The following is a 15,548-nucleotide window of genomic DNA, read 5'->3' as shown; positions in this document are numbered from 1 at the left end:
TCATTTCACTGGCATTGTAAAATGTAAAATTACTTTACAAGACATAAAACTCACTACTGAGTCTCCTAAAGACTCTTGACAGTTTCCACCATACCATTTAGGGATTAAACTATCTGATAAAAAAAAAAGTTTTTTTTCGGAGATGACGACCGAACCCAGGGCCTTGCGCTTACTAGGCAAGTGTTCTACCACTGAGCTAAATCCCCAACCCCCTGATAAAAATTTTAAACTACAAAATTCTTTATTAAGCTGAGTTACCATAAAACCAGAGTATCAATGTGAACAGATTATTGCTCCAAACACAAAGCTGAGTCCACTCTCTTCCAAACTGTCCCTAATGCTCTGATGACTGAGCTATGTACAAATCTCTTTTTGGAACTAGAAATAAAACTGAATAGGACTCTCAATTTTTTACTTTTAGTGTACAAAGGACCGGTACACATCTGAGCTCACAGAGACACTGCAGCATGCACAAACCCACACAGACTGAAGTAAGGCAGGATCCCCGTGGTAAGAAGGGTAGTGGACAGGGGTCCACCCCTAACCAAGAAGCTATCTGCAACTGGCACTTGTAAAGGAAATTGTTTTTTCCCAATAAACTCGCACTGGGTATATTAAGCAGGCTTGTGGCAGGCCCCGTGCTCAGCAGCAGACGACTAACACAAGATGCACTCAGTGGCACTCGTGGACTTGTCTCACATTGCTGAGTTTGTTTCGTTTGGTTTTACTCTTCTGCTTTCTACAGTGACTTCCAGTTTTGTATTTCTATGAGTTTGTGTATGTTTCCTGTAGTATTTCTTTGGGTGTTTTTGTTTTGTTTTCTGTTTGTTCACTTTCTAAGGAAGAAGAAAGAAAAGTTGAAGAGTTGAGAAGGATCTGGGAGAATGAGGAAGGTTTAAAGAATGTTCATTAAGGGGCTGGGGATTTAGCTCAGTGGTAGAGCGCTTACCTAGGAAGCGCAAGGCCCTGGGTTCGGTCCCCAGCTCCGAAAAAAAGAACCAAAAAAAAAAAAAAAAAAAAAAAAAAAGAATGTTCATTAAGGCTCGAGAGACGGCTCAGTGGTTAAGAGCACTGATTGCTCTTCCAGAGGACCCAGGTTCAATTCTGAGCATCCACTTGGTAGCTCACAACTGTCTGTTAATCCTCTTCCAGGAGATCTCTCTCTCTCTCTCTCTTTCTCTCTCTCTCTCTCTCTCTCTCTCTCTCACACACACACACACACACACACACACACACACACACACACACACACTGTTCATTAGGCCCCAATTTAATTCAACCCTGTCCTTTTATAGAGAGACTTTTTAAACTGTTCTGTATTTATTTACTCTCTGCTGTGTATGGAGGGTGAACATGTGCCATGTCATGTGTATGGAGTTAGAGACAATCTGAACAAGTCAGGTTTCTCTACCATGTGGGACCTGGGGACTGAACTCAGGTCACTAGGCTTGTTGAGAAGCAAGGTTTACCCACTGAGCCACTGTCAGGTAATCTGGTTGAGACTTGTGAAAGGCAAATCTGAAGTTCTCCAGTTCCTGAAGAGCATGCAGACATTCTATTTACCCTGAGTCAGAAATATGTGATGATACTCTTTCACAGACATAATCAATACTTTAAGGAGGCATCCAATAAATGGCAGCAAAAAAATAAGGTCACATTTTCTCATCCTACTACATAAGCTTGCATGTAATAACAAGTTAAAGATTCACAAAAGATCTTCAAAGTAAAACAATGGTCACTAACAGGAAATCTGCCGAAGTAACAGATTAAAAGAATAAACTGTACACTGCAGTAAGGCTGGGTGTACATGTGAAGTGGGAACACAAATGAAAAGCATGAGCCGGGTTGGGGATTTAGCTCAGTGGTAGAGCGCTTGCCTAGTAAGCACAAGGCCCTGGGTTCGGTCCCCAGCTCCGAAAAAAAGGAAAAAAAAAAAAAAAAAAAAAGCATGAGCCAATGAAATGTAATTAATAGTTATTATATCGTTATATATTATATATAATATTACATACATAAATAAGATACTATATTAATGTAATATAGGTGATATATTAATATACAATATTAATATATTATGTGTAATATACTTAACAGCAAAAAAAACTATAAAGAAAAGTCTAGAGTATAAAGAATTAACCTGAAAAGTTCTGAGATACCAAGAAGGGAAGAACTACAGAGAACAGGAGGTATTGCAAATGAAAGAGCACAGCACATGCAAGTTAAGGTCATCCAAACAAGTGAGCAGGAGGGCTGGAGAGGTGGCTCAGCGGTTAAGAGCACTGACTGCTCTTCCTGAGTTCAAGTCCCAGCAACCACATGGTGGCTCACAACCATCTGTAATGGGATCTGATGGTGTGTCTGAAGACAGCTACAGTATACTTATATATAATAAATAAATTAATTTTAAAAAAATAAGTGAGCAGGCTTTTGCTAAACTATAGTGGAGAATTCTTGCTCAAGATTGTGTAGAAGATAACTGAGAAGGGAGAAGGCACATGTATGTAAAGGAAACACCATTCCAGTGTCTGGGAACACTATTCAACCTCAGTGACAACTCCAGTCCATCATGCTTCAGTGAGTTGTCAGTATACCCTGGATCTGAAAAATTCGTAAGACACGAGTACCCAGAGTACACTTCAGTGTAAACTGCTATCTCTGAGGGGATCACAAACATGCCCACAACCATAGAGAGACGAGAAATGCCACGTGTGCCAATTTCAGTGCAGTATTTCAGCCTTGCAATATTGCAGTCAATATTCTCAGTTAAATAACAAAAAAGATGAAAGGAATTATGAATGAGAAAGCCCATGCTGAAGGCTCAGGTGGAAAGTGTTGGTGTGATCTTTTTGTACATTGTGTGAAGGTTTGTTTGACTACCTAAGGCATTCTCTGATTGGCTTTAATAAAGAGCTGATGGCCTATACCTAAGCAGGAAAGGAAAGGAGACAGAAGTGTGAGAAAGAACCAGGCAGGCATGCTGCTGGAAGACATGCTGAGGAAGAAACAGGCGCCAGAACTGAAAGGGAAGAACTATTAGAATAAATAGAGTAAATTAACTTATACAAGCTAATTGGGAACGAGCCTAAACTATAAGGCCTAAGCACTCAGAAATAAATAAACAATTCAGGAATAAAGTCTCTGTGTCATTACTGGAAGCTGGCAGGTGAAGACAGTCGGCAATAGAGAAAAGGCATGCTTAGCATGAAGAGGCCTGGGGAAGAGGCAGTGCTCATCATCCACGAGGCCTGGGCATTTAAAATTCAAAGCCATTCTTGATTGTATGAACAGCTCAAGGCCAGCCTGAGATAAACAGTGAGTTCTAGACCAGTCAGAGCTACACAGAGAGGAGACCTTTTATTTAAAGGAAGTAAAAAAGGAAGGGGGGAGGGAGGAAGGGAGGGAGGAAGGGAAAGAAAAGCAAAGAAAAGCTCCATGGACCTAGACAGAAGGAAGTTGCAATACAACTTCAAGTAATAATTACACATAAGAGAAAATCAGACACACCTTAGAATCAATTTCTCACAGCCTCAAAATTTTAATTTTTAAAATCCCCATTTATGCACTCAAATACATAAAACATGTTTTTAAAGCATGGATTTTTTAAACACCTACCATGAACTTTAAGCAGAAGACTGACGGTAAAAATTTTATCTTAATACTAAGGAGGGAAATACTAATTAATGATTAAACATGAATAACTAGAAACTTAGGTTTTATAACAAACAAAAAACTAGCAGGGGCTGGGGATTTAGCTCAGTGGTAGAGTGCTTGCCTAGGAAGCACAAGGCCCTGGGTTCGGTCCCCAGCTCCGAAAAAAAGAAAAAAGAAAAAAAACTAGCAATGTAGCCTGGATGGTGACGCATGCCTGTAATCCCAGAACTTGGGAGGCAGAGGCAGGGGATCTCTGTGAGTTGGATGTCAGGCTCACATACAGAACAAGTTTCAGGCCTGCCACGGCCACAGAGTGAGACTGTCTCAAAACAACAAAAACCAACCCATAGCATGTAGTTTATATTACAAATGTCATTTTACAGAGAGATGACACTAAAAAAGATGAGGACATGGCACAAATACTTAACAGCATCCAGGATGCTGTGCAGTCCTGTTGTTTCTGCTGTATACCTCCTGCAGAATTACCTGCTTAAGAAGCTTTAAAGGTTTTCTAGTAAATTAAAATGTCTCCGGGTTATTCAAAATTATATTTTTTTAAATTTTTAATTAATTAATTGCATTTACTTGATTTTAATATGTCTATATATAAGTGTGTGCTATGTGTGTGTATGTGTGTGTGTGTGTGTGTGTGTGTGTGTGTGTGTGCGCGTGTGTGTGCAAGTACTGTCAAAGACCAGAGGCCAGAAGTGGGCACGGAAGCTCCTGGAACTAGAGTTACAGATGGTTGTGAACCCCTGTTCTGAGTGGTGAGACTAACACCGGCCTTTCGCAGGCCTTCTGAAGAACAAACGCTTTCACCACAGAACCATTTCTCCAATCCCCAAACTATATTTTTTTCTAAATTTACAAAAATTCACTCTAGTTAACAAAAACTACAAGTAAAAGTCACTATATCAAACTCTATGATGATTGTTAAAGTGAACTTACCCATTGTTACGTAAGATTTAAATCGTGTTGACAATCTATCCACAAAGGCACTTAAAATCTCCAATCCTAATAATGATACCTACAAATAGAAAGATTTAATAAGTAAAAATTACTGATGCATATCTTATCAGTATATAATACTTAATATACAGCAATCTTCACATATTACTAAAATTTTTAAAAGTAAGTTTAGCTGGGTATAGTAGCACAGGCCCTTAATTCCACCACTCAGGAGGGAAAGGCAGGAGAATCTCTATGAGTTCAAGGCCAGCCTGGCCCACATAGTGAGTTCCAGTCCAACCAAGGGCACATAGTGAGACCCTGGTTCAAAATGTATTTATATATTCATTTATATATGTACATTATATATGCATGTGTATTATACATGTATACACACATACATACAAATACATATGCATATATAAAAACATTATATATCTATATATTTTATACATTTTGAGTTTCACCCATGTATCAAAAAATAATAAAATTTAATAAATTTAAAATTTTTTTAGTGAGATTGATATATTTACAGGTAGGTAATCATAAGACTGGAGATTCTACTCTCAAATACATCAATAATAACAATTTATAAATGTAGAGTGTACTGGCTGGTTTTGTGTGTCAATTTGACACAAGCTAGAGTCATCAGAAAGGAAGGAGCCTCAGTCGAAGAAATGCCTCCATGAGATCCAGCGAAAGGGCACTCTCACCTATCGATCAAGGGGGAGGACCCAGCCCACTGTGGGTGGTGCCATCCCTGGGCTGGTGGTCATGGGTTCTATAAGAAAGCAAGCTGAACAAGTCAGGGAAGCAAGCCAGTGAGCAGCACCCTCCATGGCCTCTGCACCAGTTCCTGCCTCCAGGATCCTGTCCTGACTTCCTTTGGTGATGAAGAGTGATGTCATACAGTAGAACAGAGTAAATGCTTTCCTCCTCACCTTGCTTTTTGGTCGTAGTGTTTCAGTGCACTAAATTAATAACGGATAAAATGGGTGACGGTTACCAAAGGCTTAGTGACCATACCTGCAACTCACTTCTCAGTTTGCAATACATTTAAACAGTGAGCAGTTCAGTAATACAAGTTAATAACAAAGGATTTCCCATTTCTGTCTGGAGAGTAGAGACTGGAACACTGTTCTTGAATGCATGAGAGAACTGAGGATGTAGGGCAGTGATTCTCAACCTTCCTAATGCTACAACTCTTGTGCTGTGGTGACCTCCACCCATACAATTATCCGCATTGCTACTTTGTACCTGTAATTTTGCTATTATGAATCATAATGTAAGTATCTGTGTTTTCTGATAGTCTTAGGTGGCCCCTGTGAAAGGGTTGTTGGACCTCCCAAATGGATCATGACCCACAGATTGAGAATCACTGTGTAAACTAGCCAGTCAGATATCATATTTAAAAAAAAAAAAAAAAAAGACAGACAGACACAAACAAAACGTCCACAAGTGACAGGAGAAAATGAAGCTGCAGTGACAAGAATGGGTAGGAAGAATTCCATTGTATTTAACAAACTGCTAATAATCTGAGTGTAGACTAGTATAGAAAATTTTAAAAATATTTTTGAGCATTTTATTATTTTTGTGTACATGGATGTTTTGCCTGTGAACGTCTGTGCACCACATCCATGATGCTGTGCCCATGGGGGCAGAGGAGGGCTTCAGAGCTCCTTGGGACTGGAATTACAGACAGTTGTGCCACCTTGTGGGTATTGGGAATTGATCCTGGGTCTTCTGGAAGAGAAGCCTGTGCTCTTAACTGCTGAGCCTTGTGTCCAGCACTTAGTATAAAATCTCTCAAATAGCCAGAGACGCAGGAGTTCATACCCACTCAGAGGCCCCAGTTTGCACCCAAAAACAAGATTACTTGATAGTTAAGACCCATAGCTAGGCGGGAGGGCGGGAGATTAGAGAAGGCTCTGTGGCTGGTGGAAGTCTTGGAGATCAGTATGGCCTACACAGTAAAGGTAATGCTTTCAGTCCCCTTGTCTTCTAGAAAAGAAGAACTTAACTTGAAGTCCTGGGGGAAGAAGATCCAGTATCCAATGGGAATAAACTGTAGTGGAGGGAAGGAGCAGATCCAAAGCTGGCTGTCTACTCCGCTATGAGACAGAAAGCCGTCCTCAAGCACACTATCCAGGTGACTGTTTCTGACACAACCTCACTCACTCACCACAAGGCTCAAGGGCAAAGAGCCTCCAAAGACTGACTCTATACTGCGGTTTCGCCACTAGGGTACAGGAATGCTGCCAGGCAGACTACACAAGGAGCCCTAGATTACCCTGTGCTGCTCTTGGTGCCAGGCTTGAGGAAAATGCTAATACACTGCTCAGGGGGTAGGAAAACGCAGCCAAAGATGTGGGAGGCCTAAGCTGGGGTTCCCTGACTCCCAAGTGTCCAGTCCCCACTGGAAACTGTGCAGAGAAGTTGAGAATGGAGGGTCATAGGGTAAGGGGTCCGCCAGCCTGCAATGAGGAGCCTGGGACCAGAGGCTCCAAAACTCCTGGAAATCCTGTGTCTCAGGGAGTTGGGAACAGAGTTGGGTCCCCCGGATGAGGAGAGGGGCCTTCTGGCTTAGTTCATCGGCAGTTGTCCTTAGCTTAGCAGATTGTCAGGGAGCTCCGAGGGGCTTTCCAAGGGAGACTCAGGCAAAGTGGCTCTGCAGACAAAGGCTTTCTCCATGCTTTTGATAAAAGACAGTCCTTGGTTTCAAACTGTTTACTGATTGTTCATTGTGGAAAATGGGTGCATACAATCTCAAGGTAGACCAGAGATTAAATACCTTTTGAAGGAAGGAATGTTCAGGCAGAGAAGCTTACTGGCTAAACTCTCAGGGCCCATCTAGATATCTCCTTAGCATGGAGAACTGTTCTGATCTATGTGACCATAGGTCACAATCCTATGTAGGAAGTGTGGTCACGTGTCAAGGGGTCTGGCTGGAAGTAGGTGAAGCTCCTACTGTCCTCTCAAAGGTTCTGGGGCTTCCAACCCCCTCAACCTTACCGAGTTTCCTGGCACAATCCATTGCCCCACAACTCCTCTTCTCTTTTATAAAGGAGAGATGCCATTGGAGTGAGTGTCTCTTATGTTATCTACAGTGAAAATCTGGGGTGGGTTGGAGTGTAAGCATCAAAATAAAACACAATATAAGCCAGAGGGGTAGGGGCTAGAAAGACAAGGGATTATTGGATTAATTGTTCAGTAAATTGAAACTGAGAGTGAGTCTGTACAGAGTTTGTGAGAGTATTAACATCGGTTTTAAACAACATTTGATTTATCTATATAGACATCATGTAAGTTTCCCCAAGCTCGGTAGCCATTAGGCTCTGGTAAGAGAGTTCATCTGTGGCTGGAAGGTCCGGAAGCTGTCAGCGCATGCTTGTCTCAGAAGTCTTCAGATGCTGTGTGTGGACGAAGGCAGCTTTGTTGCCGCAGGCAGGTCCTAGGAGGTGGCAGGTCAGTGCCCATCTGGCCCGAGGCGGCAGCTCTCTTTCTCCCTTTTGTAGAGATTAACTTGTAGATTAATAAGAGGTGAGCAGAACCCCAGCAGTGGGTGTCTGCACAGGGTGGGTGGTGTAACAGTTTGCTGGGAGTATAGCGTAGCCTGTTGTAATGGTCCTAGAAAAAAGGCAAGGGTGGTGAAGAATTTAGTCCTGGAGGGAATCCTTCAAGTGAGCAGCTGCCTGTATTGTATTAAGGAAAGCAGAGGGAAGAATTGGAAATTTATCTGCTTTGGATGGCTGAGGAAGAAAATCCCATGTTAACTATGTGTCTAGGATAGGCAGTAGCAGTTTGCCTGTAAAAGAAAACATTGTTATTTAAGGATTAAATAATAGTTATTAATGTAGTCAGTTTGACCTATAGGAGTAGATTAAATATGAATTTTAGGACAATTTTAGTTTGAAGGCACAAACATTATTTCAGGTGTTCCTGTTAGGGAGAAAAATAAACATTTAAATAAAGAAGTATGAAAATTTTATGTTAAAGGTTACAGGTATGGTTTTTGTTTCAAATTCTCAGCAGCAAGATCTCATCTATAGTCCTTGCTCTGGTGGGCTCTTTTCCCCAAGGTAAAGGGGGAAGGGCCTGCTCTGCCATGCCGTGGCTATGGCTGTGGCTATGGCTGTGGCTATGGCTGTGGCTGTGGCTATCTGCTCTAACAGGCAGGTATCCCTTTTTCTTCCTGCATGTTTTTCCTTGGCTGGTACTGCTAGAAGGCGGTGGGGGTGGGGTGTTTTTGTACACCCTAAAAGTAGAGTGGAAAGAGAAGCACAGGGACTTGGTGGCACAGTATTGGTGGGGCCAGAGGGAGTGGGGAGCAGGGAGAGGAGAGTGTGGATCGGAGTTTTTGTAAATGGTCAGTTGGACTGTCTGGATTTGGAACAGGTCAGTGCAGTAGCTCTGCCCGAAAACAAAAATGGGAAGGAGACAGAGTGTCTGCCTTTAGAGCAGGAAGGTCTGGGTCTTTGCTTAATCTGGAGTTCCGATGGGGCTCTGTGTGGGTCACCAGCAGGGTATGCCCCACGTAGAAGGTACCAGACTTGCCCTCCAATGAATCCTCGTTAAAGGATTTAAAGTGGACTCATTCCAATTACAGGGCCTCAGGAAAGTACTCCTGTATTGTTATTTTTTTTTTTTTTTGGTTCTTTTTTTCAGAGCTGGGGACCGAACCCAGGGCCTTGCGCTTCCTAGGCAAGCGCTCTAACCACTGAGCCAAATCCCCAGCCCCTGTATTGTTATTTTTTGTCACTACCTCCCTAGGGCGAAAGTGGGTAATTTGCACACCTGCTGCCTTCCTTGGATGTGACAGCTGGTTCTCAGGCTCCCTCTCTGGAATGGAAGCCTGATTCCCTGTCACCCATGGTCACCATGGTAGGCACAGCTACTACCATTAAAGTTGATAGGGCAGATGTTGAAATGGGTCATTACCGACACAAGGAGCCAGAGATCTGCCCAAAGTTATCTGAAGTCACCAAAGCCCCCATCACCGCCCCTCACCCCGGCCAGGTTGATTTTTGCTGATAAATGCATGAATTCCCCACCCTGAGGGGGGGGCGTCAGTGCCCATTGGTGTGTTATTAGCTCTAGAATGACCACAGTTATCCAAGCATGAGAGGAGCGAGTGACAAAGGAACCATAACTAATTTAATGAGCCATTCACACGAAGTTTCACTGTACCCAGCCATGCGTACTTAGACATGCATGGCTTAATCCTTGAGACAAGCGATGCTATGCAGGATCCGGCTCAACCATACCAATGTTCCTGGCACAGTCCGCCGTCCCACACCTCACAATCAGGCTGGCAAGACGAAGCGAGAGCACAGGGAAGGGAGCATTACAGAAACATGGATTCAAGCAGAGGGCTCATCAGAATACGGAAGAAAACCCATCATCAAGGTAACTCAGGGGAACCAGAAGCAAACAGGAATCAACAACAAACACAGCACACAGACCTAACTTAACTCCTGACTACACTGATTATACAGCTCTATACTATAAGCTTAACAGAAGGAAAAGGTGCTACTTCAATGAAAGAAACGATTCAGTTTAGTCTTAAATTTCTCAACTCTGCAACTTTCAACTAAGAAGTATGAGGCACAGGAAAAAGATCAAAAGATAGGGAATTTGGACCCCAATATCAAGAGCAAAACCATCAAGAAACAAAATACAATGTATAGGTCTGAAGCCTAAGTTTAAACCAATGATTAACGTGTTTACAGCACAGGGTGACAGCCCTTACCCAGAACACGAGAAGCCTTGGCTCAGGCCCTAGCAGAGGCCTGGGAAGCTGACTGGTGACCAAAAGGACCAAAGATGAACCTTCACAAAATGACCTTCTAAAATAAGATTAACAGGGCACTGCACAGTTGGTAAAGGGTTCGCCTAGCATGCGTAAGGCCCTGGATTTAATCTCCAGAACCATACAAACTGAACATGGTAGAAAACAGCAGACATGGAGGATACATGGGGAACAACACTACATGGGGGAAGATTTGTTTGTTTGTTTTGTTTTGTTGTTTGTTTTTTGAAACAAGGCTTCTTTGTATCTCCAGCTGTCATGGAACTCACTCTGTAGACATGGCTGGCCTTGAACTCAGAGACCATTCTCTTCTTTCTGCCTCCCCACGCCCCATGCTGGAATTAAAGACATATGCTGTCACGACAAGCAGCATGGAGAAACACCCAGACAACATACATGAATAAATATGCAGTTTCTGCATACATATGGAAACCTGGGGAAGCATAAACCAGCTGGTCCACCCAGAAAGTTCCAGGCCAGCTAAGGCTACATAGTGAGACACTGTTTCAAAAAAATAAAACATAATCCAAAATATGTTTTATTTAAAAAAAAAAAAAAAGGTAAAAAAGAGGAGAGGGCGCAGGAGACTGGCTCAGCAGGTAAAGCCCTGTGTAAGACAGACACCCTGTGCTCAGCCCTGGAGCCCACACAGAGAAAGCCGCCAGCACTAAGTTGTCCTCAGTCTCCACACGCACACCAATGGCATATGTCCTCTTCCCACCCCACCAGCACAGTACCCCATCTCTGCACCACACACACACACACACACACACACACACACACACACACACACACAGCCCCAGTTGGGTTTCTGTTGCTGTGATAAACACCATGACCAAGGCAACTTAGGGAGGAATAGTGGGGGGGCGTTACTCCATCATAGTTCGTTTATACTGTAAACTTCGTGGTCTATCATGAAGGCAAGCTGGGGCAGACACTCAAGACAGGAACCTTTGGCCACAGTGGTACATCCCAGCACTCGGGAGGCAGAGGCAGTTGAATCTAAGTTTGAGGCCAGCCTTCTTTCTCTACATACTGAGTTCGAGGACAGCCAGGGCTAGAAAGACCATACCAAAAAAAAAAAAAAAAAAAAAAAGAAAGAAAGAGAGAAAGAAAGAAAGAAAGGAAAGAGATCTAAAGGCAGAGACGGAAGAATGCTGCTTACTGGCTTATTCCCCATGACTCACTCAGCTTGCTTTTTAAAATATATATAGCACAGGACCATCTGCCCAGAAGTGGCAATGCCCACGGTGGGCTGGACCCTCTCATATCATTAATCAAGAAAATGCCTCATTTGCCTACAGACCAATCTCATGGAGATATTTTCTCAATTGAGGTTTCCTCTTCTCAGAGGACTCTAGTTTGGGTTAAGTTGACAAGAAAGGAAAAAAAAACCTAACCAATACACATCATCACATCGACATCATAATAGTAATACAAAAACTTTTAAAAACAAAGCAGGAGGACTGGGGTTGCAATCTTGACTGTACGTACAAGTCCTTCCATGAGATTCTCAGCACTGCACCATGGCATGCTCATAATCCCAGCACTCAGTATGCAAAATGCGTTCAAAAAAGAATCAGAGCTAGCCAAAAACCAAACCAACAAATAAAACTACCACCACGGTCCTAAAAAAAGAAAACAAAGGAAAAAACACAAGACCACCCTTGGCTACAAAGAGAATTCACAGCCTGTCTGGGCTACAAGAGATCATATCTCAAAAATAAGTTAAGTACTTAATCACTAAAAATGATTGCTATAAGTAAATACTAAAGCCAATGAGTTCAGTAAAGCCCTGAGATTAAAGGTTGTTATAAAAACTGACTGCTGGGCATGGTGGTGGCGTACACCTCTAGTCCCAGCAGAGGCAGAGGCAGGTGGATCTCTACTAATCTGAATAGCAAGTAACAGGACAATCAGGAAAAGCTTTAGATTCTATCACAAAACAAAACAAAACACAAGCCTGTGAGGATCCCTGCCATGATTCTAGTACCCAAAATCCTAAAGCACGAATGCTGCAGCGTGAGAGCCTGCTACAAAACAGACAGTGATTCTTCTACACACTAGCACTCAAAACTGAGGAGTAAAACCAATGACAGTTTGGATGTCAAATGGACCCCAAAAAGTCAAGTGTCTGAACAACTGGTCCCCAGATGATGACACTGCTTTGAGAGTGTATGGACATTTTGGGATTACAGCCCATGTAGCAGCAATGAATTGCGGGAGACGGTCCCCAACCCCAACCCCATTTTTCCTCCCCTCCCTCCCTCCCTCCTTCTGGTTTGGACTCTATGCTCCCTGACCCACCAGGACATGAGGAAGCCACACCACAAGCTCCCACTGCCATAAACAGAACAGCCCCAGCTTCCATGCCTTCCAGACCAAGATGAACTGATGTCCTTCCTCCCTGAAATTGCTCCTGTTAGGTATTCTGTCACAGAACAAATAACTAACACACGGGGGAAATACTTATAACAATTATATAAAGTCAACACACAAAAATTACAAAATGCTAATAAAATAATGCAAGATGAGCTAAGGAAGTTCAAGGTTGCAGGAAGCAATCCCAAAGTCGCCAGGAGGATTTGTTCAGAGACCTAAACTGGTCTTACGATGAAAAGGTAAATGAGCAGGCTACACATACACTACTAAACTTAAAAACAAGCTAACAAATCACATGATTTCAAGACTTTATATGAAGCTACAGCAATCCAGAAAGAGAGCTGGGACTGGAGAGATGGCTCAGCAGTTAAGGCACTCACTGCTTGTACACATGACCCAGATTCAAGGCCAGTTTGCACCACACAGCAGCTCACAACTCTAACTCGAGTACCTGGAGATCCAGTGCCCAATTCTGGCCTTAGGCACTAGGCATACATGTGGTCACAGACGCGCATGCAGGAAAAACACCCACACACATAAAAATAAATTAACTTCTTTAAAAATATAGTTATTGGGGTTGGGGATTTAGCTCAGTGGTAGAGCGCTTGCCTAGGAAGCGCAAGGCCCTGGGTTCGGTCCCCAGCTCCGAAAAAAAGAACCAAAAAAAAAAAAAATATATAGTTATTAATAAGAGATGAACACAGAGTTTCATGAAATAGAAGACAGAGTACAAAATAGAGAAAAACTAGCTGGTATCTAGCAGCTGCACAAAGGACCTCAAGGAAGAGATTAGCCTTTAAACAAATGTTGCTATAATTAGATGTCAACGTTCAAAATGAATAGGCCTCAACTTATACAAACAAAAACCATATCAAAGACATAAATAAAAATTACTTTCATTTATTTAAGTGTTAAGGTTCACAAAAATAGTCCATTTTATTTATTTTATTTTTTGCAGAAGGGCAGGGCCTTTATGCATCTATGCAGGTGCAGTACCACTTCGCTACACCCTGCTCTTGGAAACAGAACAAGCGGATTTAGACCCAGTTAGGAACATAAACACACTGACAAGACTACTCCGACCTTACTCTAAACACAAACTGCAACAAACAAAAATCAAGAACTATTTTTAAATCCATCAATTAAAGCCAACTTTTAAGGCTTTTATTTTGGTGTGTTCTTAAATCATAAAACTAAGATTTAAAATAAGTCAGGACAGGAACTGGGGAGATGGTTCAACAGGTACTTACAATCAAGACCGACAACCTGAGTTCAATCCCTTAACCATACAGCCCAGTAGAGAACTAACTCCTACGGGCTGTCCCCTGACCTCCACAAGCATGGCACACTCAGAGACACACACACACACAACTATTTAACTTTTAAAAAGCCAGACCTGGCAGCAGGAGCCTGCAATCCTAGCATATAGCAGGCTAACGCAGGAAGACTGTAAGATCTAGTTAGCCTGGATACACAGCAGCATCTTCACGCTTTAGTTTTAATTACAAATTTAATGAATGCTATTATCCTGAGAAGATTCAGTATCCAGGATCATCTCCCTGTTTTCCTTATCAATCTTTCTCTCCCTTTCTCCTCCCATCTGCATCCCAAATGCTTCGACGTCCGACACTGGTATTAACAAATGAACATGCTATAGTCATCGTAGCTCTAGTTTCAGTTCAGTAGAATGTATAATCTTTTAAATAGGTTAGATCAGAATGTCAGTCAAAGGCTTGCTAGAGGGCTCAGTGGGTAAAAATACTTCTAGCCAAGCACTGGTTCAATCCCCAGAACCAATAGTGGAAATAGAAATGATTCTTTAAAGTATTCCTCTGACCTCAGGACATGATGATCCGTTAGTGTGTGTGTGCACACACACATGAAATAAAAAAAAAATTTTTTTTGACAGAAATGTCAGTCAACTACAGAGCTAAAGAACTATATAAAATGTCAGGAGCCATCTAGGCAAAAACATGTTTTGGAGATGGCCCACCATTTGTGCATGGCCTGTGACAGGTAAGCTCTGACTTGCAGGCCTTCAGATATTTTATCTCAGGATGGCTTCTTACTGTTGCTATCCCTTTCCCTATCACAATCTAATGATTCCTGGGCATTAGCCCACCCTATTGGGCAGATTTCCTGCAGATCAACATGAAGATGAACTTTCATGAATTAATGATGTTTAATCAATGATTTTATAGAATTACCGATTTTATTTAAATAGTTTTAGAAAGTTTTTGGAGATAATTTTTAGTTGTTTTGCCATAAATATATAATAAAGTCAGAATCAAAAATAGAATGTGTCCATTCCTCATAGACTAGTAAGTAAAGGCTGCATAATAAGAAATACAAGTTTTCACAATTACACTAAAAAGAGGAATAGACTTGGGACAAATTTGTGATCAAAGAAAAACATTCTTTCTAGGTCAGGTCCATGGATGAAGCCACAGGTTTGCACCATGATAAATCAAGGCCGTGTGAAGCTATTGCTGAACCTATAATGAGCTTACAGAATGGAACATGCTTTGAACTTAACTATCAACATCCTTCTGTAACTCCCCTTGTGTGTAACATCTTCTCTATGAGGCAGCTTCTAAAGAATTTCTGCCTGAGAAGGTGTAAGAGGCGAGAGAAACAATAAGGTGGTGGCTTCTGGGGCTCTGCCCCATCTACCCACCTAATGTGTGTGTGGCTTGGAGGGCTCTGTGCCACCCATCCAAATGTATATATGTGTATGTATGTTTGTATGTATGTATGT

At 42.1% G+C, this 15,548-nt stretch overlaps 1 protein-coding gene across 29 annotated transcripts in view; it reads right to left on the bottom strand.

Moving 5' to 3' along the window:
- Nucleotides 1-15,548, bottom strand: part of Clasp2 (cytoplasmic linker associated protein 2) — a 181,493-nt gene that overhangs the window by 156,370 nt on the left and 9,575 nt on the right. For all 29 annotated transcript variants that reach the window (XM_087560097.1, XM_087560099.1, XM_087560105.1 and 26 more), the window contains exon 2: nucleotides 4,600-4,678. In XM_087560097.1, coding sequence (XP_087416223.1) covers nucleotides 4,600-4,678 — 79 coding nt within the window. The remainder of the gene's footprint in view (nucleotides 1-4,599; nucleotides 4,679-15,548) is intronic.

Source organism: Rattus norvegicus, chromosome 8 (assembly GCF_021556685.1).
Source record: "Rattus norvegicus strain SHRSP/BbbUtx chromosome 8, alternate assembly SHRSP_T2T, whole genome shotgun sequence".
NCBI classification, from domain to species: Eukaryota; Metazoa; Chordata; class Mammalia; order Rodentia; family Muridae; genus Rattus; species Rattus norvegicus.
Note: the sequence above shows the minus strand (reverse complement) of the source record. Positions and strands in the feature narration are given on the sequence as shown.